The sequence below is a fragment of the Pan troglodytes genome, chromosome 4 (assembly GCF_028858775.2).
Source record: "Pan troglodytes isolate AG18354 chromosome 4, NHGRI_mPanTro3-v2.0_pri, whole genome shotgun sequence".
Classification (NCBI taxonomy): domain Eukaryota; kingdom Metazoa; phylum Chordata; class Mammalia; order Primates; family Hominidae; genus Pan; species Pan troglodytes.
Window position 1 is genome coordinate 1,166,106 of NC_072402.2, and position 23,596 is coordinate 1,189,701.

General features: G+C 50.3%; 2 protein-coding genes across 8 annotated transcripts in view; one reads left to right on the forward strand and one right to left on the reverse strand.

The window, feature by feature from the left end:
* Window positions 1-2,810, reverse strand: LOC750771 (uncharacterized). The gene is made up of 2 exons (XM_054684889.1): window positions 2,741-2,810; window positions 1-936 (listed from the first exon to the last, which is right to left on the reverse strand). The coding sequence occupies exons 1-2, from the start codon at window positions 2,808-2,810 to the stop codon at window positions 119-121; spliced, it is 888 nt and encodes a 295-aa protein (XP_054540864.1). The 3' UTR covers window positions 1-118.
* The window catches only part of EXOC3 (exocyst complex component 3), a 27,417-nt gene continuing 4,605 nt past the window's right edge, over window positions 785-23,596 (forward strand). The window contains exons 1-13 of one of the 7 annotated variants that reach the window (XM_054684104.2): window positions 807-901; window positions 2,510-2,648; window positions 3,733-3,932; window positions 5,116-5,335; window positions 10,984-11,665; window positions 14,550-14,667; window positions 15,562-15,687; window positions 17,020-17,120; window positions 19,552-19,662; window positions 19,749-19,899; window positions 21,847-21,969; window positions 22,671-22,832; window positions 23,278-23,405. In XM_054684104.2, coding sequence (XP_054540079.1) covers window positions 3,789-3,932; window positions 5,116-5,335; window positions 10,984-11,665; window positions 14,550-14,667; window positions 15,562-15,687; window positions 17,020-17,120; window positions 19,552-19,662; window positions 19,749-19,899; window positions 21,847-21,969; window positions 22,671-22,832; window positions 23,278-23,405 — 2,066 coding nt within the window. In that variant the 5' untranslated portion in view covers window positions 807-901; window positions 2,510-2,648; window positions 3,733-3,788. Of the gene's footprint in view, window positions 902-2,509; window positions 2,649-3,732; window positions 3,933-5,115; window positions 5,336-10,983; window positions 11,666-14,549; window positions 14,668-15,561; window positions 15,688-17,019; window positions 17,121-19,551; window positions 19,663-19,748; window positions 20,131-21,846; window positions 21,970-22,670; window positions 22,833-23,277; window positions 23,406-23,596 lie in introns of all 7 variants that reach the window. The other 6 variants (XR_008547844.2, XM_054684103.2, XR_010157099.1 and 3 more) reach the window with 6 other exon arrangements.

The window sequence follows — 23,596 nt, forward strand, 5'->3', positions numbered from 1 at the left end:
TGTCAAAGCCAGCATCCTTTATCAAACAGACAAACCCTGAACGCTCGTGGTTTAGCACGTGCTGCTTCCTCCAGGTGAAGCCAAGTGCTGGCCATGGGCCTCTCCTCCAGGCAGCAACTCAGGACCGGCCCTCTGCAGCGCGGCCCAGTGACCCACATTCATTCTCCAAGACCTGCGCTGCTGGGCCTCTGAGGGGCCCCGGAAACATCCGGTGGCCACCCATCCCACTGGCATTGTTCCCACGTGGGTGCCCATGACTGCGCTCCTGGAGGGGCTGAGTTCGTGTTTGGGTCCAGGAGGTACCCAAAGCCGCTTGTCTGCTGGTGGCAGGTATGACAGACGTTTGATTCCCAACCTTCTCCGTTTTGGTTTCTTCGTTTACTAAATGCCCGGCGCCCACCTCAGTCCGCAGGAAACAAGGGACGCCCCTGCCACACTGCAGTGCGGACGACGAGGCCAACATAAAGACATCAGGCATCAGCAGAGGATGGAGACAGCGGCTCTGGGGCTGTCTTCTCTCCGGAGGTTGGGAAGGGAAAGGAGAGAAAATGCAGGCAGTCACGCTCGGCGGAGGCGTCCAGGACTGCGCCCGCCCTGGGGAAGGGCGCACGCGGTGGTCGCCAGGGGCAGCGAGAGGGCCTGAGTTGGGGGGGCTGGGACGGACAAGGAGCCCCCCACTCCGGCGGTTACCCTGTCCTGCTGGGGAGCGGCCATGGGGCAGTTCCCCAAGCTGAAGTCGCTCGGCCGGGAGACGAGTACCCGCCCCGCGGGAGGGCCCGGACCCGTGCTTCCGGCGCCGTTGCCGGAAGCGGAAGTGCCCGCGCGCTGTCCACTTCCGGCCGGGACCCCGGAGGCGGAGGCGGCGAAGGCCGAGGAGGCGGCGGCGGCGTAGCCGTAGAGGGTGAGTCGGTGGCAGGTCCTGACGGCCGGCGGGTCCTTGGGCGGTGGTCGCCGTCTTTCATCCTTGCTCTCCCTGTCTCTGGCTGCCGCGGGGGCGCGTAGGGTGAGGCCGGACCGGGACCTGGAGGGCGGGGAGGCCGTTCCGGACCCCATGGTGTATCCTGCTCGTGCGAGTGTCCTCGGTGCAGGTGTCCCCTCGGCGCAGGTGTCCTCCCCGGCACATGTGTCCCCCCCAGGCGCAGGTGTCCCCTTGGCACATGTGTCCCCACAGGCACAAGGTCCTTCCTGGTGCAGGTGTCCCCTTAACAGTGTCTTCCCCCACGCCCCAGGCGCTGGTGTCCTTCCTGGCACAGGTGTACCCCCTCGGAGCAGGTGTCCCTCCTTGGGGCAGATGCCCCTCCAGGCACAAGTGTCCTTCCTGACGCAGGTGTCCCCTCGGCGCAGATGTTCTCCAAGGTGCAGGTGTCCCCTCAAGCACAGGTGTCCCCCCCAGGCACAAGTGTACTTCCTGGTGCAGGTGTCCCCTTGACGGTGTCCCCCCCCAGGCGCAGTTGTCCTTCCTGGCGCAGGTGTCCCCCCTCGGACCAGGTGTCCCTCCTCGGAGCAGGTGTCCTTCTGGGCACAAGCGTCCTTCCTGGCCTTTAGGAAGCTTTCAAGGTGCAGGTGTCCTCCAAGGTGCAGGTGTCCTCCAGCGGAGTGTCCCCTCCGTGAGGTGCCTCCCAGCACAGGTGTTCCCCTCGGCGCAGGCGTCCCCCCGGTGAGGGGTCCCTCCTGGCGGAGGTGTCTGCCCGGCAGAGGTGTCTCCCTGGCGCAGGTGTCCCCGTGGGTGCTGATGTTCCCCTCAGTAGGGTGTCCCCCCGCTCGGTGGAGAGGCTCACAGCGGAGCCAGCGCCAGGGGAAGGCAGTCAGAAAGGCCCTGGTAGGGGCTGGACCTGGGTCTCTGTTTATGGTCTCTGAGTTCCTCTTTGGCTTCTGTGACCCAAAATCTTTAGTCTTCAGGCTGGGATGGAAGCCTCTGCGGTGTGTTTTTTAACTCCAGATTTTCCCTTTTTCCACATGAGTAGCTTTATTTTGACTCCAAGGCGAGCTCTGCTTCACAGCTCTCCACTCACATCGCCTTGGCTTCCACCCACAGCGTGACAGACTTCACTCCAGCCTTAAGATGGGCGCAGCCACCTCACCGCGTGCCCCAGTAGAGCGGCTGGGTGATGGGCGCAGCCACCTCACCGCGTGCCCCAGCAGAGCGGCTGGGGGTCCACTTCTTGGGTTATTATCCAGCCCTATAATCAAAGTCATACAGGCTTTAATGTCAATTGAAATGCTGATGATAATGTCCAAACAAAATAAGAAAACAAAAGTGTGCACCTACAAAGTCATATAAGCAGTGGAATCTTAGCTTTAAAAGAAACTCAAAGGGAAAAAACTGGAAGGAAACAAGCCCTGTTGGAGGGAGTTGCCCCTGAGTGTCGGGATTTAAGGGGAGTTGTCCCTGGGTGGCGGGATTTAAGGGGAGTTGCCCCTGGGTAGCAAGATTTAAGAGGAGTTGCCCATAGATGATGGGATTTAAGGGGAGTTGCCTCTGGCATCTTTGTATTTTTGTCCTGTCCAGATTTTCTACGTTGGTATGCCAAATTTCATAATCAGAAAATAAAGAGAAAGGAAAGGTTGCAATGTAGGTCCAGATGAAAAAGGAGAAGAGAGGTGTCTGAAAGCATGTGGGCATGGAGAATGAAAAATTCCAGGAGAAGGTGAATCTTTTTAATATTCATGAAGATGAAAATCAGACAGCTGAAGTCAAGGGGAACAGGTGTATCGGATTCCCACATTGACTGATGCTCACCAAGCAGCTGTGTTAGCTCCCCGAGGAGGACGATGGTGGAGGGAGCATGGAAGGCAGGCTTGCCTGGCATCTGAGCACCTGTGGTCTGCACGGGACCTGCATAAAGGAGGGAAGCATGATGTTTTCTAGGACAGTTAAAAAAGGGGGAAATGGGGTTTTGGATACCCAAGACAATAATGACTTTTTCTTTCTTTTTTTTTTTTTTTTTTTGAGATGGACTCTTGCTCTGTCGCCCAGGCTGGAGTGCAGTGGTGCAATCTCGGCTCACTGCAAGCTCCGCCTCCGGGGTTCACGCCAGTCTCCTGCCTCAGCCTCCCGAGTAGCTGGGACTACAGGCACCCACCAACATGCCCAGCTAACTTTTTTGTGTGTATTTTTAGTAGATACAGGGTTTCACCATGTTAGCCAGGATGGTCTCGATCTCCTGACCTCATGATCCACCCGCCTCGGCCTCCCAAAGTGCTGGGATTACAGGCGTGAGCCACCGGGCCTGGCTGACTATTGTCACTTTTATAGGGTGGGAATTGTGGGGCTTGTGCTGGGCCTCCAGCTGTGGTACCTGGTCGGGGGAGTTGTCCACGCTGTATTTGTCTTCACTGAGGGTCCTGGTGCAGCTGCCCACAGGCCTGGCCAAGGTGCTGGGGGAAAGCTCCCGAAATGAGAAACCAGCCCTGTCTTGGGGAGAGATGTGCCTTTGAGGCTGACATCTACATGGTGGGTGGTCTGGGACCCACATCTAGAATCTTCCCAATGTCCATGTCTCTCATGCCTGTGAAACCCCCCTGCTCTCCCCTTAAAGGTATAACTTCTCCATGTTTGTGTTACGAAGGTTTGTTTATCTTATCAAGGAGTTCCTCATCCTAGTTCAGCTTTCTTTGAGGTTTCCTGGATTAATGATCTCAGAGGCTCTCCTTGTAGCTCCACTGTGATCACCTGATAGTTTGGGGGAGGTTTTGTACGTAACGTTTCTACCATCCTAACAACTCCTGCAGTGCACAGAGAACACCCCTAGCATGAACAGTGTGAGGATTCCACCAGCTTTTTCACCATGAAGGAGACAGACCGGGAGGCCGTTGCGACAGCAGTGCAAAGGGTTGCTGGGATGCTCCAGCGCCCGGACCAGCTGGACAAGGTGGAGCAGTATCGCAGGAGAGAAGCGCGGAAGAAGGCCTCCGTGGAGGCCAGATTGAAGGTGAGGCCACCTGCCCCACTCCCAGGATCTGTCTTGGGCTTCAGGTTCTTGCTTGACATCACCATGATGATTTTGCTAAACTAGCCTTTATGGTAATGTGCAAGGAGGCAGAGCTGGACTTTCTTGAGCAGTTACTTTCGGCAGTGTATTACCACTCAGTAGCTTTGCTTAGAAGACAGTGGGAATGGTGAAAACACCAAAGGAACAACCTTTCAAACACCCTGAGGCCGGGTGCGGTGACTCATGCCTGTAATCCCAGCACCTCTGGGAGGCCGAGGCAGGCGGATCACCTGAGGTCAGGAGTTCAAGACCAGCCTGGTCAACATGGTGAAACCCTGTCTCTATGAAAATACAAAAATTAGCCAGGCATGATGGTTGACACCTGTAATCCCAGCTACTTGGGAGGCTGAGGCAAGAGAATCGCTTGAACCCAGGAGGCAGAGGTTGCGGTGAGCCAAGATCGTGCTATTGCATTCCAGCCTGGGCAACAGAGTGAGACTCTGTCTCAAAAAGAAAAAAAAAAACACAGAAACAAAAACAACACCCTGAAAGTGTCTATTAAGATTTTAAACAATACTGGAGGAAGGAGTAGTAGTCTTATTTAAAGCTCTTCTACAGAGCACCACTAGAGGGCATTTTGTTCAGATTGTTTTAACTCACATTTGACAGAGAGCGGATCTGAAGCTCAGGTGCCGATTCTGTCCTGTGGGTCAGCCCTCCTGGGGCCAAGTGTGGTCCTGGCTGAACAGCAGGAACTCCCCCGCCCCAAGCTAGTGAAGTCCTGACCGTTCTCTCTGCCTAGACAAGACCTTTTAGGAACCTAGGATGCCTGGGAGAGCATGGGTGACATCCTTCTGAAGGTACCATAGCAGGCCACGGCCCAGGGCAGACCCGTGGTAGTGTCCAGGATCACCAGGTGTGAGGCTAGATGAGGAGTGTCCTGACCTTTTTCATCAAGGCTTTAAAATGCATCATTGTTCTGTTCCCAGGCAGCAATGAAGAAAAAGGTACACTGTGAATCAATTAAATCCTTGTTAATTTTATTTTCTTTTCTGGGTATTGACTGTTTCCTGCTACTCAGTGGCTCTTTCCTGAACTTGACCCTCCTGGGGAAGATTTGTTCTTCAGGAGGCAGCGCATGGCTATCATTGGCTCTGCTCACCCGTGTGGCGTCTCTCTTTAGGCCGCCATCCAGTCACAGTTGGACGGGGTGCGCACAGGCCTCAGCCAGCTCCACAACGCCCTGAATGACGTCAAAGACATCCAGCAGTCGCTGGCAGACGTCAGCAAGGACTGGAGGCAGAGCATCAACACCATCGAGAGCCTCAAGGACGTCAAAGATGCCGTGGTGCAGCACAGCCAGCTCGCCGCAGCCGTGGAGAACCTCAAGAACATCTTCTCAGGTACCAGCCAGACGCCGAGGCACTTGCCCACGCTCACACTGTCTTTGCATGACTCACTGAGTGCTCTGTGTGCAGTGTGCTTTGCAGCCCGCACTGTAGACCTGTAGACGGTAAGTGTGATTCTTGTCTGCTCAGCGTCTTTTTTTGAACGTGGATGGAAGTGATCAGCTGAGCATGTAACAGCTAGGAGAAGGCTTGTAGTTCAGTGTCAGGACAGAGGCCCAGAAGCGGGTTGCCCAGCAAATGCAGTGTGGAGGGATTCCCTGGCTGAGTGTCGTTCCCTTGCTTGCGATGTGGCTGTTAGACTCTGTGAGTGCAGAAGAATGAAGACGCCATGGCCCATGTTTAAAAGGAGCTGCAGGAGAAGCCACCCTGTGCATGGGACAGAGCAAGCAGATCCCAGAGCAGAAGGGTTGAGGCGAGCAGCAGCTCCCAGGCGGGAGGAGAAGCGTGTGTGCACAGGCCAGGGCAGAGGCGGGGCTGAGCGCCGTGGGGGAGTGACCCTTTCAGTCTTCTCCCTGAATGCCTCAGTTAGAAGGATGCCAAGGGCCCTGTAACCTGTCCCTGAACGGTGCCAGCTGGCCCTGGGTGGTGGCTCCCAGCATTTGTGTTCACAGTCTCCTCCTGCTTGCTGTGACAGGAGCTGCTTCCACAGCCTCGTCCCTCCCCTTGGTCCCCGCTCTGTGTCAAGGTCAGCAGCATCCTTCCAGTCCCCAACTCAGAAGCCTTGGCAGGGTCTGATTCCTTCCCTTTCTTTGTTCCTGTCTCTGGCCTCTTGGCAAGTTCTTCCTGTTCCTCTACCAGACGTCTCTGCCCTGATATCTGTATGACACTTCCGCATCCGCAGCCGTCACGTGCCCCAGCTCACCCTCCACGGTGGCTGTGCTGCATCGTCTGTGACGCTGCTCGGCTCCTGAGGCCACGTGTGAATTGGTGCGGTTCTCCCCAGCTGCCCACAGCGCACCTTGGTAACCCGTGTCCCGTCCACCCTGTCCTCTCTGCCCTCCTCTCGTGCTTGCGGCTGCAGCATTGCCGAGCACCTTGTCCCATTGCTTTGTGTGTGCCCTTCTTCCAGGGCGTGATCCGTAGGGTCACGTGTGGCTGCAGTCCGTGTCTCTTTGTGCATGCCCAACACAAACGCCACTGTGCTGCCAACTCAGAAAGCAGCTCTTCTTGGTGACTGTGGGCCGCCTGGAACGGGAATAAAGTCCTCTCGACGGAGTCTCCTTGGTGATGCTCAGCTGGCAGCTTTCTAGTTAATTTCCTCTTATTTCGTATTGGCTGGCTACATTTCCTTCCGGTCTTTTAAACTAATGCCTAATGACCAAAAAGGTGCATTACTGGAATTAGTTTATCCACAGCAGTTGAAAATAATTTCCTTTCCTTGGTGAACAAATGAGCCTGCGTGGTATGCGTGTTTTTTGTTACGGATAAATTTTCATTGAGAAGATTGGTTTGGTTGCCTTCAGACTTGTCTCATTGCCTATAACTCAGCAATGCTGTGTACACAGCTCCCCTCCCCCATTTTTTCTTCTGCTAAAATGCACGTGTACAGTTTGCCGTCTTAACCATTTTTAAGTGTACAGTTGGGGACTATTAAGAACATTCATATTGTTGTGCAACCATTGCCACATCCGTCTTCAGAACTCTTTTCATCTTGCAGACATGAAAATCTGTACCCATTAAACACTGACTTCGCACCCTCTGCCCCAGCTCCTGGTCACCACCGTTCTGCCTTCTGTCTCTGTGAATTGGATGACTCTGAAGACCTCATAGAAGTGGCATCACACATTATCTGTCTTTCTGTGACATGCTTATTTCACTCAGCATGATGTCCTCAGGGGTCTTCTATGCTGTGGTATTGTGGAATTTCCTTCACTTTTAAGGCTGAATAATATTCCATTGTATGGATGGACCACATTTTGCTTATCCGTTTGTCTGTTGGTGGACATTTGAATTGCTTCCACGTTTTAGCTATTGTGAATAATGCTGTAGTGAACATGGGTGTACAGATGTTTTACTTTTATTTCTTTCTGGTATATACACACAAGTGTAATTGCTGGACCATGTGGTAATTTATGTTTAAATCTTTGAGCAGCTGCCAGACTGTTTCCTCCGGTGGCTGCAGCATTTTCCATCATGAGTGTGCGAGGTTTCTGATTCGTCTGCATTTTCATTCTTCTCTTAGGTTTTTAAAAATATCCCTTATGGCTGGGTGCGGTGGCTCACGCCTGTCATCCCAGCACTTTGGAAGGCTGAGGCAGGCGGATCACCTGAGGTCAGGAGTTTGAGACCAGCCCGGCCAACATGGTGAAACCCCGTCTCTACTAAAAATATAAAAATTAGCCGGGCGTGGTGGCAGGCGCCTGTAATCCCAGCTACTCAGGAGGCTGAGGCAGGAGAATCACTTGAACCCAGGAGGCAGAGGTCACAGTGAGCCGAGATCGCACCACTGCACTCCAGCCAGGGGACAAGAGTGAGACTTCATCTGAAAAACAAAACAAAACAAAACAAAAGTCCCTTATGTTTCCTTTTTTGCCCCATTAATTGTTTAAGAGTACGTTGTTTAATTTCCACAAATTGGTGAATTTTACAGTTTTCCTTCTGATACTGATTTCTAATGTCATCTGTTGAGTTTGGAGAAGATACTTTGTATGATATTTATCTTTTAAAAACCTGAGTCTTAATTTGAGGCCTAATCCATGGTCTTTCCTGAAGACTGTCCCATGTGCACATGAGAATAGTGTGTGTTCTGTTGTTGGGTGTTCTTTCTGTGTCTGTTCAGTCTGGTTGGTTGGTTGCATTGTTCAAGTCCTCTCTTTCCTTGTTTAGCTTCTCTCTGCTTGTTTTGTCCATTATTGAGAGAGAGATATTGAAGCCTCCGACTATTACAGAACTGAATGTTTCTCCCTTCAGTTCTATCCATTTTTGCTTCATGTATTTTGACGGTCTGTTAGTAAATGCAGAAATATTTATAATTGTTACATCTTCTTGCTGAACCTTCTATTAATACATATGGCCTTCTTTGTGACTAGTTTTTTTTTTTTTTAATTTAAAGTATATTTCATATTTATTAGTATAACCACTCCTGTTCTCTTTTGGTTATTATTTATATGGAATATCTTTTTCCACCCTTTTACTTTCAACCTATTTGTGTCTTGGGCTCTAAGGTCAGTCTCTGGTGAACACATAGAGTTGAATCATGTTTTATTTTTTAAATCTATTTTGTCTACCCTTTTGATCGAAGATTTTAATTTTTCCCACCTCTTTTGATTGAAGATTTTAATTAATTTTGCCTACCTCTTTTGATGGAAGAGCTTACATTTAAGTGATTACTGATAAGAAGGGACTTCTGTCATTTTGCTGTTTGTTTTCTATATGCAATATAACATTTTTGTCTCTTATTTCTGCATTTTTTTTGTGCTTTTGATTATTTTGGTAGTAAACATTTTAATTCCCTTGTTTCTTTTGCGTATATTCTATAGCTGTTTTCTTTGTGCCTACCATAAAGATTACACTTAACATCTAACATTATCTCGCTTCAGTTTGAATTTATATCAACTTAACTTCAATAACACACAAAAACTGTCCCTATATGGCTTCATCTCCACTCCCTTTGGGTTGTTCATTTCACAAAATTACATCTTTATACATCGTGTGTCCAAAATCATAGACTAATAATTGTTTTTTAATGCATTCATTTTTAAAAATTAGGTAGAAAACAATGTGGAGTTAGAATCCAAAGTTACAGTATTAGTAGCTTTTAGACTATTTTTTAATGTATTAGTTTCTTTTTTATTTGTCCCTTTTAACCAGAAAAAATATTAGTCTCTTAAGTCATGTAGAAAACAGAGTGATGAGTTAAAAACTGAAGTGTTAATAATACTAGATTTTACGATTGTCCATGAATTTACCTTTTTTGAGGCCTTTGCTTCTTCACGTGGCTTCCAGTTGCTCTCTGGCATTCTTTCTTCTCAACCAGTGGGACTCTATTTAAGCATTTCTTGCAGGGCAGATCTTGTGGTAACAAGCTTTTCAGCTTTTGTTTATCTGGGGATGTCTTAATATCGCTCTCACTTTTGAATGACCATTTTGCTAGATTTAAGGTTCTTGGTTGACAGTATTTTTCTTTTAGCACTTTGAATATGTCATCCCACTGCCTCTGGCCTCCAAAGTTTCTGGTGAGAAATCTGATCTGCTCATAATCTTATTTTGGAGCCCTTGTTTCTGACAAGTTGCTGCTTTCAGAATTCTTTCAAAAGTTTGATTAAGTTGTATCTTAGTGTGGACCTCTGAGTTCCTCTTGCTTGGAGGTCATTGAGCTTCTTCGATCTTCATATTCATGTCTTTCATCAAATGTGGGGAGTTTTCACCTATTATTTCTTCAAATAATGTCTTGCCCATCTCTCTCTTCTCCTTCTAAAAGTCCCACTAAGCATATGTTGGCCTGCTTGATGATGTCCACAAGGTCCCTGAGGCTCTGTTCACTTTTCTTCAATCTTTTTTCTTTCTGTTCCGGATACTTGATATTTCCCATTGTCCTGTCTTCACATTCACTGATTCTTTCTTGTGCCTGTGCAGATCTGCCTTTGAATCCCTTTAGTGAATTTTTCATTTCATTTATTGTACTTTTCAGCTTCATATTTTCTGTTTGGTTTCCTTTTGGATTTTCTGTCTCATTATTGGTATTTCCATTTTGCTCATACATGTTTCTTTCTTCACATCTTTAAGTTCCTTAGGCATCTTTAAATAGTTGTTTTAAAGTCTTTTTCTAGTAGATCTGCCATCAGATCTTTTACAGGGACAGTTTCTTATGTTTTCCTTTGAATGGGCCATACTTTCTTCTTTCTTTGGGTGCCTTGTGATGTTTTTGTTGTTGAAAAATGGACACTTGAATCGAATAATGTGATAACTCTGGAAATCAGATCCCCTTCCCAGGATGATGATTCTTGTTTTTGGTTGTTGTAGGCTCTCTGTGCCAAGGCACAGCCTGAGGTGTGAACTTCAAGGTCGTGTCAAGTCTTTTCTGAGCCTATGCCTTTGCCTGGGCATGCATTGGCCACTTCCGAATTTTTCCTATAAATGCAGTTACTTTTGAATGTCTTTATTCATAAATATCTGGCTTTCAAGAAGGGGAACAGATGAAGGGGCTGGTGAAGACATTGGCCCTTTAAATTCCCTGGAGCTGTGTGGGGGTGAGGAGGGACCTGTGAATAGGGGAAGATGCAACAGTGGCCACTTACCTCTTCGCACCTCTGTGGTCAGAAGCAGCAGTCAGTGATCTGAGTACAGATCTCCGGTGTGGAGGACAGGGTTCTTTTTGCCCAGCCAGGCTGCAGGCTGTGTGCAGGCAGCTCTAGGAACACATCAGCACATGCACAGCTGCCTGCGGGGTGGGAGGTGGGGCCTCGGTAGCCACTGCCCAGCTGAGAGCTGCAAATGACCACAGTTAACCACAGTTTACCATTTATGCCTTCAGTAGACTCCAGAGTTCCAAAGATAGTTACCTCAGACACATCCTGCCATTGCAGTTGTTGTTAGCTAGGGAGATGTGGCTTCCTGCTCTGCCGTGTTCCCAGAACACCGCGTGCAGGCAGCCTTTTATGTGGTGGTGGTTGTTTATGTTGTGTCTTGTGCCTTCTCCCTAGTGCCTGAGATTGTGAGGGAGACCCAGGACCTAATTGAACAAGGGGCACTCCTGCAAGCCCACCGGAAGCTGATGGACCTGGAGTGCTCCCGGGACGGGCTGATGTACGAGCAGTACCGCATGGACAGTGGGAACACGCGTGACATGACCCTCATCCATGGCTACTTTGGCAGCACGCAGGGGCTCTCTGATGAGCTGGCTAAGCAGCTGTGGATGGTGCTGCAGAGGTCACTGGTCACTGTCCGCCGTGACCCCACCTTGCTGGTCTCAGTTGTCAGGATCATTGAAAGGGAAGAGAAAATTGACAGGCGCATACTTGACCGGAAAAAGCAAACTGGCTTTGTTCCTCCTGGGAGGCCCAAGAATTGGAAGGAGAAAATGTTCACCATCTTGGAGAGGACTGTGACCACCAGAATTGAGGGCACACAGGCAGATACCAGAGAGTCTGACAAGATGTGGCTTGTCCGCCACCTGGAAATTATAAGGAAGTACGTCCTGGATGACCTCATTGTCGCCAAAAACCTGATGGTTCAGTGCTTTCCTCCCCACTATGAGATCTTTAAGAACCTCCTGAACATGTACCACCAAGCCCTGAGCACGCGGATGCAGGACCTCGCATCGGAAGACCTGGAAGCCAATGAGATCGTGAGCCTCTTGACGTGGGTCTTAAACACCTACACAAGGTAAAGCTAACCTGGCACCTGTGTTGTCTCTTAGGTAGAAGCCGTGTGTGAGAGGGGCCGGCAGCCGCTTGCTGGAGAGCCGACCTCAGGGTGTTGCTCTGGGCAGGTGCTCTGAGCCCACAGCCTTGGTTTCCAGCCCAGGGGTATCTTCTTTCTGGTCTGCCTGCTGGTGCCCAGCCTCTGGTGTTTGAACACTGTTGTGCTTGGGAGGGATCTCTGCTCTTGGCCTCCAGCCCCCGTTGAGCTTGACAGGGTGCAGCTCCGGGCTGGGCCTGTTTCCTGTGCTCACCATGTGCTGACTTGCTTCCTTGCAGTGACACCCTGAGGCAGGTGTGTTGTTACCCCATTTTACAGGTGAGGACACATGTTCTCAGGCGGGGCTGGGACTGGCACACGGCCACCCCACTGGGGAGGAGACCACCACATCACCTCCCTGGCTTCCAGCATCCCGGGTTTGGTTTCTCTTCACCAATATCCTATAGCAGTGAGTCTTTCAAAAATAAACAGTTACAAGTCTAGATAGTTCGAGGAAACTCCATCATCCTTTTTGTATCCTAGTACGAGGCTTTGTCACTTCACTTAAGGGACCATGAACCACTCTGCATGGATTAATTTGAAGTAGTGTTGAAAAATGGTGCAGTGGTGGGGGTATTCTGAAATTCTTTAAGATTAGGTAGCCGAAATGAAAATTTATTTCAATTTTCCATGGTTTCATGGTTAGAAAATAATATTAAGTAATGTATTGGAATTTCTTCTTCTTTTTTTTCTTCCGCCCATCTTGTCACTGCAGTGGAGAAATTGAATAAACCTCATTTTTTTTTTTTTTTTTTTTTTTTTTTTTTTTTTTTTTTAGCAGTAAGGCATATTTTTTTGTGTGCTTTGTTTACTGGTATCTGCTTATAGAGAATTTGCATTTCAATACAGAAGGACAGAAGAGAAAGGAAGCACCCCCTGCAGAGAATGGTCACCGTGGCGCTCTGTGCAGCGGTGGCTCTCTGTGCAACCGTGGCTCTCTGTGCAACCGTGGCTCTCTGTGCAACTGTGGCTCTCTGTGCACAGCCCTGGACTCACCTCCCCCTGGCTGCCGCTCATCCTCATGGCCACCCATTCTGTAGCCTTGACTGTGCAGTTCTCCCCCTCCGTGCCTGGTGTGTGTCAGCAGCCCATGAGGCAGGAGGCAGGGGACGATGTGCCCAGGTCACACGGCCAGTGAGTGGGAAGCTGGATCCCAGTCCCATCCCTGGGCCCTCCTGGGTCATGGCCACTAGACTGGGCTGTGCATGTGTGCACCTTGCACAGTTTGTGTCTTGATTTTGTCTTTCCACGTTGTAAGTGTTTTTCTGTCCTTGGGGAGTCTCGTGAGTTCCATCACCCCGGCCTTTCTCAGGGGAGGTTGAAGTGCTCCACTAGAAACATTCTCATACGGAATTGAGGTTCTTGGGCAAAAATAATCCAGATTAAATAAAAGTCTTTTAAAATGTGCAGAATTTTAGGAAGTACTTTTTCACTTAGGAAGCTCTCGGATTTCTTATAGTGGACTGGCTCTTAATCATTTTATTCAGTGTTACTCTGAGAACGTATTTACGGAACATAGCGTGAGGCATGTGAGTTGAATTTTCTGAGTGGTCAAACCTTAGACTTAAAAACACTTTTTAATTTTAATTTTTGTGGGTACATAGTAGGTGTATCCCGGCTTCATGCCATTCTCCTGCCTCAGCCTCCCGAGTACCTGGGACTACAGGCACGTGCCACCATGCCCCGCTAATTTTTTTGTATTTTTAGTAGAGATGGGGTTTCACTGTGTTAGCCAGGATGGTCTCAATCTCCTGACTTCATGATCCGCCCGTCTCGGCTTCCCAAAGTGCTGGGATTACAGGCATGAGCCACCGTGCCCGGCTGATAATAACTTTTCAATGAAAACTTTTCCTGAAATGTAGCATGTATTTCCTGTCTTCTGGACAGTAGACTGAACGTAGTTTTGCCTGTTCTTGCGGATGCGTTTTTATCAGTAATGTCCTGTATTGTACGTTCCAGTCATCACCGTCTGCAGAGCATGGTGATGTGGACCGCAGTGGCTTGTTTCCAAAGGACAGCACAGCTGCCCCTCCATACTCAATGGGGAGGGATTCCAGGACCCCCCTTGGCTATCAAAATCCTCCGTAGCCCAAGTCCCCTTTATAAAAGGGTATAGTGTTTGCACGTAACCTGCGTACATTCTCCTTCATGGTCTAAATCATCTCTAGATTACTTACAAGACTAAATACAGTGTGAGTGCCATGGAAATAGTTGTTCTATGTTTTTTGAAATTTTTATTATTTTTTATTGTGGTTTTTCCTGAATACTTTCAGTTTGTGGTTGGTTGAGTCAGTGGACGTGGCACCCGTGGCTGTGGGGGCCGGCTGTGCTTGTCGTTTTGACTGAGTACGTTTGTTTATTCAGTGCCTCCTGTTTGCCAGGCCCTGCCTTGGCTCTGCAGGTGCAGTGAATAGAACACACGTCTTCCCCACAGGAAAGGCTCTTCCACGTTTGAGCCCCAGCACCTCATGAAGCTGGCGCAGCAGGGTGAAGCTGGGGTTGGAGGGACTCAAGTGGTCTCGGAGCCAGTGGGTGATGCCACAGAGACCCCAAAGCCCTCGGCCCCTGCCCTGCACTTTCCCCGGTTGGAGGGACTCACGCAGTCTCGGAGCCAGTGGGGTGATGCCACGGAGACCCAAAAGCCCTCGGCCCCTGCCCTGCACTTTCCCCTGAGCTGTGGGCCGGCTGTGACCAGGAAGTCTCCAGGGTGGTGGACATTCGTGTGTCAAGTGAAACAGTCTCGGCACACTTGGGCGTGCTCTTCTGTGTCTGTCGTGGTTTGTCACTCACATTCCTGGTTCCCCCATAGTACTGAGATGATGAGGAACGTGGAGCTGGCCCCGGAAGTGGATGTCGGCACCCTGGAGCCATTGCTTTCTCCACACGTGGTCTCTGAGCTGCTTGACACGTACATGTCCACGCTCACTGTGAGTAGGGCTGGCCTGTGTGCCACAGACCACCGTGCTGGTTATATGAGTAACTAGGGCTTGGCAGCAGGCAGGAGGCAGGGTGGGAAATGCCTTAGCGTTGACTTCCTAGGGTGCGTTGCTCAGTTTCCCGGGCTCTGCTTCCAGGCCCTGACAGGTCCGTTTGCTAGAAGAGGAGAATGGCCCCTTCTCTGGGCCTGGATCTGAAGCTTGTCCTCTGCTGGAGACGTGAGCCTGTGCCCTACTCGGCAGGCTGGCCAGGGCCCAGGACATCTGAACTGTGTGTGGCAGCACCTGCCAGGCTCTCGGCTCTGAGTCCCAGGGTTGGGGGGATCCGTCAAGGACCAAAGGGCGAGTCCATTTGCAGCCTGGTGACCACCAGGTGGTCTCAGAGTGAGAAGAGAAGGTCAGCAGGGTCTGCTTCTTAGACAAGGGTGCGTCCACCTAGCAAGGCAGCATTATGACCAGAAGCCGAGGTGTCCTCAGGAGCTGGGGAAGGAGCGCTGTCTTCTCTTGGGACATGAGCTGCTGTGGTTGCTGAGTCTGGGCATGGGAACAGGCCTGACCGGACCTGGTTGGCCTCATTCTCTGTGCACCTGGGATTCAGCGGCCTTGTCCTCCAGCATGAGGTGCAGCCAAAAGGGCATCTAGTTTCTTCTCCCTCTTTATCTGTACCAAGGGTTCCAGTTAAACCCCTGCGGGCTGCTGTGGTCACTGCCTCCCATGGGGGTGGCTCCTGGGTCCCTGCTCTGGAGTCCTCATTTGAGAAAGAGGACACTGGTGCCCTGTGTCTGGTTTGTGGAGCTTGTGCATGCAACTGACCAGGTAATTGGCGTGACCCTCAGGCACCTGCTCTTCTCTCTTCTCTTCTCCATGATGCTGAACTTCCTTTAGTCAAACATCATCGCCTGGCTGCGGAAAGCGCTGGAGACAGACAAGAAAGACTGGGTCAAAGAGACAGAGCCAGAAGCCGACCAGGACGGGTACTACCAGACCACACTCCCTGCCATTGTCTTCCAGGTACCACCTGCAGGGGACTGGCACAGTTCCATTTCCTAGGTGGATAGTGGGAGCTGTAGGTTTTACAAAGTGACACAGATACCCGGGATCTTCATCCACAGAGTGTAGTAAAAATATTGAGAGCCCTGCCTGGTGCATCTAAGTCCTCCTCTCCTCTCTCTGTCTTTTACTCTCTGGAGCTGCAGAAACCTGGGATGATACTTACCAAATAGTTTTGCCCAAGGTCACTTTACTTTTCTGACCTGGTCTTTATGGGTTTGGACTACAGCCTAATTGTATGTTATTTATGTGCGACTTTCAAATGTGAGTTTGTTTGGTCGATATCCAGGATTTGTCCTAAAAAATGGCACATTATTGAGTTTAAACAGGTGGATTTTGGGAGCGTCCATTATTTTTTTTGAGACGGAGTCTCACTCTGTTGCCCAGGCTGGAGTGCGGTAGCACAATCTTGGCTTACTGCAATCTCTACCTCCTGGTTCAAGGCATCCATTAGCTTTTAAAGTTGCTTTCCTGTTCATTGGTTAAGGTTCTAGGTATTAGACCGACCTAATTTTTACCACGGATTCACTTTCCAACGCCCGAGCCTCACTAGGTGTTAGACCCGGTGTTTTCTTACCACGGATTCACTTTCCAGTCCGACCGCCCTGTGTCCCATTTTTCCTGCTCTTTTTTTCTTTTGGCACATCATGTGTTTTAATTTCAGTGGCATTGCTGAGGGATGGAGCCCCGTTGTGTTAGAATCCTCACTCAGGACTCTAGTTAGGCAGGAGTGAGGGCTGGCGGGTGACATTTCTCTCTAAATGATACCATTAGTTATTGACAGGCTAGTCCAAACCCTTTCCTTTGTTTGGAAACAGATGCCGTGAGAAACTGTGAGGAGAGCTCTGTCCCCTTGCCCTTCCTCTGCCTGGGTCAGCTCCTGGCAGGGCCTGGCACACCCCAGGTCCAGATTCTTAGGAACTCTGCATCATGACAGTCATGGGGCCAGGGAGGGTGAGTCAGGTGCCTGAGGGGCGCCATCCCGGGTGGGGCCTCACTCCACACATTAAAACTCCAGTCACGTAGTGTGAGGACAGACATGGCCCCCGTGGGAGAAACCAGTTTGCCAGGAATTAAGAAATGAGTCACTTGGTACTTTCCCAGGTGAGAAAGTTGTTTTTTTTTTTTTTAAACTAACTTTGTTATTTTTCACGTGGTTTCATTTTTTTTTCTCTGAGTTTGGACTATCCTAAATGCCAGTTAGCAGATGGAGGTTTCATATAACAGCAAACCTGCACTCTTAGTATACTCCTGTAAGATTATACCAGAATTCATAAGTTCTCTGATTTTTAGATGTTTGAACAGAATCTTCAAGTTGCTGCTCAGATAAGTGAAGATTTGAAAACAAAGGTACTAGTTTTATGTCTTCAGCAGATGAATTCTTTCCTAAGCAGGTATGTCTTTCTGCCAGTGTGCTAATGTACAAATTGAATGTTTTTAAAAATTAGAAGCAAAAATTTTTTGATCCTACTATGCCTGTTACTAAGAAGAAATTAAGCCTGTAGATTCCCCACGTGTCACTCCTGTGTTCTTCAGAAGCAAAGGGAGGGAGTGGAGCTTCTGGATCATCTTCCCCTTGAGTGGACCACACGCCCCCTTGGGCTCCCAGAGCCGATGTGTTGTGACGTCCTTAGCGATGTGCCGGATGACACCAACTCTGTTGGAGTCAGGCTCCTCCCGTTGCCTGTTCTGAACTTCCTGGGGGTGGGGGTGGCGACTCCTGCCGCAGTGCCTACTTCGTAGTGAGGAGGGCGTCCTCGGCCAAGCCGGCCCTCCTCAGAAGGGTTCCAGGCAGCCATGACCTGGCACGCCACCCTCCCCATGAGTTGTTGATAATTTTCAAACCTATACAGATGTGGAAAAGAGTTTAAAAAACTGTGTTCACCCATCGTGCAGTCCAGAAGCCATCCCCTCCAAAGCCCCCTTGCCTAATCTGTTCTCCCCTGCCCATTCCGCTCTCTCTGCTGAAGTACCTTCAGGCAAACCCCGGGCGCTGTGGCATGGTATTTGCGACCCTCTCTGAAGCCACTGCAGTGCCATCAAGTCAGAGAGACAAGCACGGTGACTCCGTGGGGTCATCCGATGCCAAGTCTGCGTTTGGGTTGTATCTCAAGTGTGTCTTTTGATAGTTGTGAATCAGATTGGACTGCATCGCATGAGGGCTTAGGGTTCCTAGGCCTCTGGTAAGCAGAACAGCCCCTTCCCTCCTTCAGCTGCTGGCTTGTAGATCTCTGTAGAGAGATGTCCCTCAGCCTCCTCCTCAGTCTACCGTCAGCTCCCGAGCCAGATGCTGGCTCTGCAGGCTTGGATCCCACTTATTGGCGAGTGTGCCTTCCACGATGTGGCACATCAGGAGACATGGCGTCCATAGGTCCTGTCCTGGTGGCTTAGGTACTACAGCCACGCCGCCCACTCAGAGTTCCCATTTGCCATCCATCGATAGGGGTCATGCCCAAGTCCCCACTGGCCGCCCATCCACAGGGGTCACAGCTGAGTCCCCACTGGCCCTCTTCCATAGAGGTCTTAGCCGAGTCCCCACTGGCCAAGTCTTAGCCAAGTTCCCATTGGCCTTCTATCCACAGAGGCATGGCCAAGTCCCTATTGGCCATCTGTCCATGGGGATCTTGGCCTGAGTTTGTTTCTTTGGAGGTCATTGTCATTTATGAGGTTAGATTCTTCTATAAAGAGACCGTTCCTTGATCACCCTCAGCTTTTTGATGACCTGAACCACACTTTGGACAGAAATGCTAACTTCTTTCCCTTTAATTGCCAGCTTTCAGTATGCTCCTTTCTTAACATCTCTTAAAAATAGAAACGGTATTTGTTGTATGATTCTTCCACTCCCATAGGTGCTTGAGCATCCCCACAGTAAGTTTAAAAATAGAGCGTGTCACTACCTCTGTTTGTTTTCTTGACATTTCAAGTGTCTGTTTTTAATTGGATGAGTTCAGGGACAGTTTCTGAAAGGGACATTTTACCTGACATTTGATGATGTTCCTAACACTATGAGTTTCTAGGTGAAGTGTATAGTAAATAAAATAAGATAATGCTTTCCCAATTCCTCACAATCAACTATGTAGTATATTTTTACAATCAGAATGCTGAACCATATTTTTTTTCCTTTTTTCAGTTATTATTTTTTACCAACTCCTCAAAATTTTTATATTTTTTAATTGTTTTTAAGAAACAAGGTCGGCCAGGCACGGTGGCTTACGCCTGTAATCCCAGCACTTTGGGAGGCTGAGGCGGGTGGATCATGAGGTCAGGAGTTCGAGACCAGCCTGGCCAATATGGTGAAACCCTGTCTCTACTAAAAATACAAAAATTAGCTGGGCATGGTGGGGCACACCTGTAGTCCCACCTGCTCGGGAGGCTGAGGCAGGAGAATCACTTGAACCCAGGAGGTGGAGGTTGCAGTGAGCCGAGGTCTCACCATTGCACTCCAGCCTGGGTGACAGAGCAAGACTCTATCTCAAAAAAAAAAAAAAAAAGAGAGAAGGTCTGATTAGGTTACCCCGACGGGTAGCTCACTGCAGCACAGCCAGCAGCCTTTAACTCCTGGGCTCAGGTGGTCTCCCTGCCTCAGCCTCTTAATGAGCCATATTTGAAAGCCTGAGGTGAAGTTATTTTTTGATCCATTTAAAGTAATCAACCTCTCTGTCCTTCCATTAGTCTGGATCGTCTAAAGATTGTTTTATTTTTAGAGGCTCATCCGGTCAGATGTTAGTGATGTGAAATTTCAGGCCAGGCGTGACGTCAGCGTGGCATTTGAAACAGCTCCACGTTGCCCTTAGTGCTGTCTGACCGAAGCCTGTCTGTCCTCAGATATAAAGATGAAGCGCAGCTGTATAAAGAAGAGCACCTGAGGAATCGGCAGCACCCTCACTGCTACGTTCAGTACATGATCGCCATCATCAACAACTGCCAGACCTTCAAGTGAGTGCGGCCGGGCGCCGTGGCGGGGGAGCGGTGGAGGCCGGCCTGCCCAGCCGCTGTGTTGAACCTGAGCCCTTTCCTTGCAGGGAATCCATAGTCAGTTTAAAAAGAAAGTATTTAAAGAATGAAGCGGAAGAGGGCGTGTCTCCGAGCCAGCCCAGCATGGACGGGATTTTAGACGCCATCGCGAAGGAGGGCTGCGGCGGTTTGCTGGAGGAGGTCTTCCTGGACCTGGAGGTGGGCCTGGCTCTTTCCTCCTGCCGTTTTCTGCGCCGAAGCACAGTGCTTCCTGTGCTTCCTCACTGCCCCCTGGGGGACAGGCTGCGAACTGTACCGTGCGGACGCCGTCTGGGGAGCCGGGCTGTGCACTTGCATTCCGGTCAGATCGCTGAAAGCGCCTCCGTTTTCGGTGACGCTGCTTCGTATGACGCAGGGTCCTTCTTACGCACAATTCAGTAGATTCACCCAGTAAGTATTAAAGACATCAGACAATTTAGTGGATTACAAAATAGAAACCGATATGTAGGGACCTGTCAAAAAGTCAAATTGAGAGTGCACACACACACACATCCTCACATAGATCAGTTTCGCTTTTGAATATAGGTACACACACAAAAATCATTAATAAAATGAATTTAATATTGTATCAAAGGCATAACCTACCATGAAATGTAGGGGTTATTTCAGAAACATAAAGATGGCTTAACATTATTTAGAGGTATTGGCAGAAATCAGGATATATTTAAAAAATAAGACCTTGTAGGCCAGGTGTGGTGGCTTACGCCTTTAATCCCAGCACTTTGGGAGGCCAAGGTAGGCGGATCACCTGAGGTTGGGAGTTCGAGACCAGCCTGACCAACATGGAGAAACCCCATCTCTACTCAAAATACAAAATTACCTGGATGTGGTGGCGCATACCTGTAATCCCAGCTGCTTGGGAGGCTGAGGCAGGAGAATTGCTTGAACCCGGGAGGTGGAGGTTGCAGTGAGCAGAGATCGCGCCATTGCACTCCAGCCTGGGCAACAAGAGCAAACTCCATTTCAAAACAACAACAACAACAAAATAATAAGACCATGGCCATCTGGTGGTCCTGCTGGAAAGGGGTTCCTGGGATGAGGGGTGGGATTGGTTGCTGATTCATCAGTGTCTGGTTGTGCAAGAGAACAGAAATGTGTGTGGAAGTGTCCCCAAAGAGGCAGACACTTGTAACTTTCGCAAATATGGCTTAGAAAGCAAGAAGAAAATATTTACATTTGAAATTATTTCAAAATTTAAAAAGAATATATAGAAAAATGGGCAAAAGACATGAACGGCCACCTCACATTAAAAGCAACACCAGTGTCCTCATCGTGAAACTAGACGCCCAATCTTATCCTCGAAGCAATGAATGCTCAACAGGACCTGCTGCTCAGCAGGATGGCAGGAGCCGGAGACGTGGATGCTGTTCAGGCTTGTTGAGGGCGTGGGAAAAAGGGGCTGTTTGTATTCTGTGTGGGCCTGAACTGGGTTGGGTTTTGGAGGGCAGCTTGGAAATACAGCCATTGTAGTTTTAATTTGTAACTTTTACTGGAGTTTTAATTTGTACACTTCTATTGGAGTTTTAATTTGTATACTTTTATTGGAGTTTTAATTTGTATAGTTTTATTGGTTTTAATGTGTATACTTTTTGACTGAAAAATTCAACTTTAAGGAATTTCATCAGTAGAATTATACAGATTCACTGTTGCATTATTGCAAAATGTGAAAAAAATTTAAATGTCCATCAATAGAGAATTGGGCAAATAAATACGATAAATATATGTAGCCACTAAAGGTAAAATGTATACATGCACAGATATTTCCATCTTTAACATGTCATTTTGGGAAGCTCATCACAGAAATTGTAGTATAAATCTCCTATACTTAAAGTACACATTTGCAGATTATATAATCGAATTTTTACCTGAGTGCGCATTGCTGTTGTAATTAGAAAAGCAGTGTGACGTAGCAAAGATGCACGGAAGTGCCTCCCTCCCACACGCACTCAGTGCTCGTGGGACGTTGAGGTGAGAAAGTGCTTCCCTCCCACACTGCACGCAGCTCTCGTGGGGCGTTGAGGTGAGGAAGTGCCTTCCTCCCACACTGCACGCAGCTCTCGTGGGACGTTGAGGTGATGATTTCTGTGATCTGTTTCTGCTTTTCAGCAACATCTGAATGAATTGATGACGAAGAAGTGGCTATTAGGGTCAAACGCTGTAGACATTATCTGTGTCACCGTGGAAGACTATTTCAACGATTTTGCCAAAATTAAAAAGCCGTATAAGAAGGTAAGAAGGTGGGACCTAGTTCCCTCATCACCTTGACGCTAGGGCTCACCTCTCACCCTGCTCAGAATTCAGCATCCAGCGAGTCCCTCCGTGAGTGAACGTTCACTTGTTGTCCTATCAGCCCAAGGGAGGCAATAGGCTCTGCGGACGCCACCTCCCTGGGACGGGGCTCTGGTGAGAATGGCCGGGGCCCTGTGGCATGGCCCTCGAGGTGGAGGGAGCCATGGTTCCCGGAGAGGCCCGCGTGCCCCGTCTTAGCTCCTTGCCCTTCCACTCACTCCCTGAGCCCGCAGGGATTTCTTTCCGCTTCAGACCCTCCTTCCTGCAGGACCCAGGTTCCTCTTTCCTCCAAAGTGCCTGCCACGTTTTCCAGATGCTGCAGTCGTTAATCAAAGGACAGCAGCAGCCACTGACACCGGGCCTGTCTGTGGACCGAGTGCTCATGCGCGGCACTGCCTCACCCGCGTCTGTCCTGCTGGGGGCCGGAGCTGGCCTGGTGCGGGGGTCCAGGTCACCGTCACTGTTCCCCCACTGAGCCCCCGCTCCTCCTCTGCGGTGAGATGCCGGAGCTGTGGCGGAGCGAGGAGGAGTGGGCTCAGAGCCTCCGGGGAGCCACTGGGAGCCCCAGCCTGGGTTTAAATGAGGGTGCTCCTGGCCGCCAGAGCCGTGGAGCCTGCCGCTGACCGCGCGTGTCTCCCCAGAGGATGACGGCCGAGGCGCACCGGCGCGTGGTGGTGGAGTACCTGCGGGCGGTCATGCAGAAGCGCATTTCCTTCCGGAGCCCGGAGGAGCGCAAGGAGGGTGCCGAGAAGATGGTTCGGGAGGCAGAGCAGCTGCGCTTCCTGTTCCGGAAGCTGGCGTCCGTGAGTGTCGCGCAGGTCCGGGCTGGAGAAGGCCTGTCGCTCCACGGCCCTGTTCAGCCTCCACCCCGGGACTCGGGCCAGTAGATGGGAGTGTGTCGTGTGTTTGTCAGGCGGGGGGAGCCCGGGTCCAGGTCCTGCCTGACCTTGTGGTTGGACACGAATGACCACAGAGGCAGACGCGCCGGCCCCGCCGGCTTCCCGAGGCCGCCCACAGCTCCCTGACGGACGCTTCCCAGTCTGTCCTGTGCTGCGAGGTGCTGGCTGCCTCCCACGGTCTCGCCCTCACCCCAGACCCCTGGCCCTGTCACTGAGCTTTCAGAGTAGATCCTGAGGAGTCAGGTGAAGAGGGAGGTTCCCAGTCAGGAAGGGGCTCAGCCAGAATCCAGCTGCTCCCAGCGCCGCGGGACAGCCGAGGGCGGCTCCTCACATTCCTGCTGCCTTCCAGGGTTTCGGGGAAGGCGTGGACGGATACTGCGACACCATCGTGGCTGTGGCCGAAGTGATCAAGCTGACAGACCCTTCTCTGCTCTACCTGGAGGTCTCCACTCTGGTCAGCAAGTATCCAGACATCAGGTAAGGGATGCACGTCTTAGAATCCTGGAGTGGAGCGGCAGGTCCCTCCTTCTGTCTGGGGCGGGTGGGGCTCCTGGTTCGCAAGTTCAGCCCTGCAGCACGGCAAGGGTTCAGGTGCGGCACAGCGGGGCCCAGGCGCGGGGAGCAGAGCGGCTTCTGTGCTGCCTTCCGCCTGGCCTGGGCTACAGTGT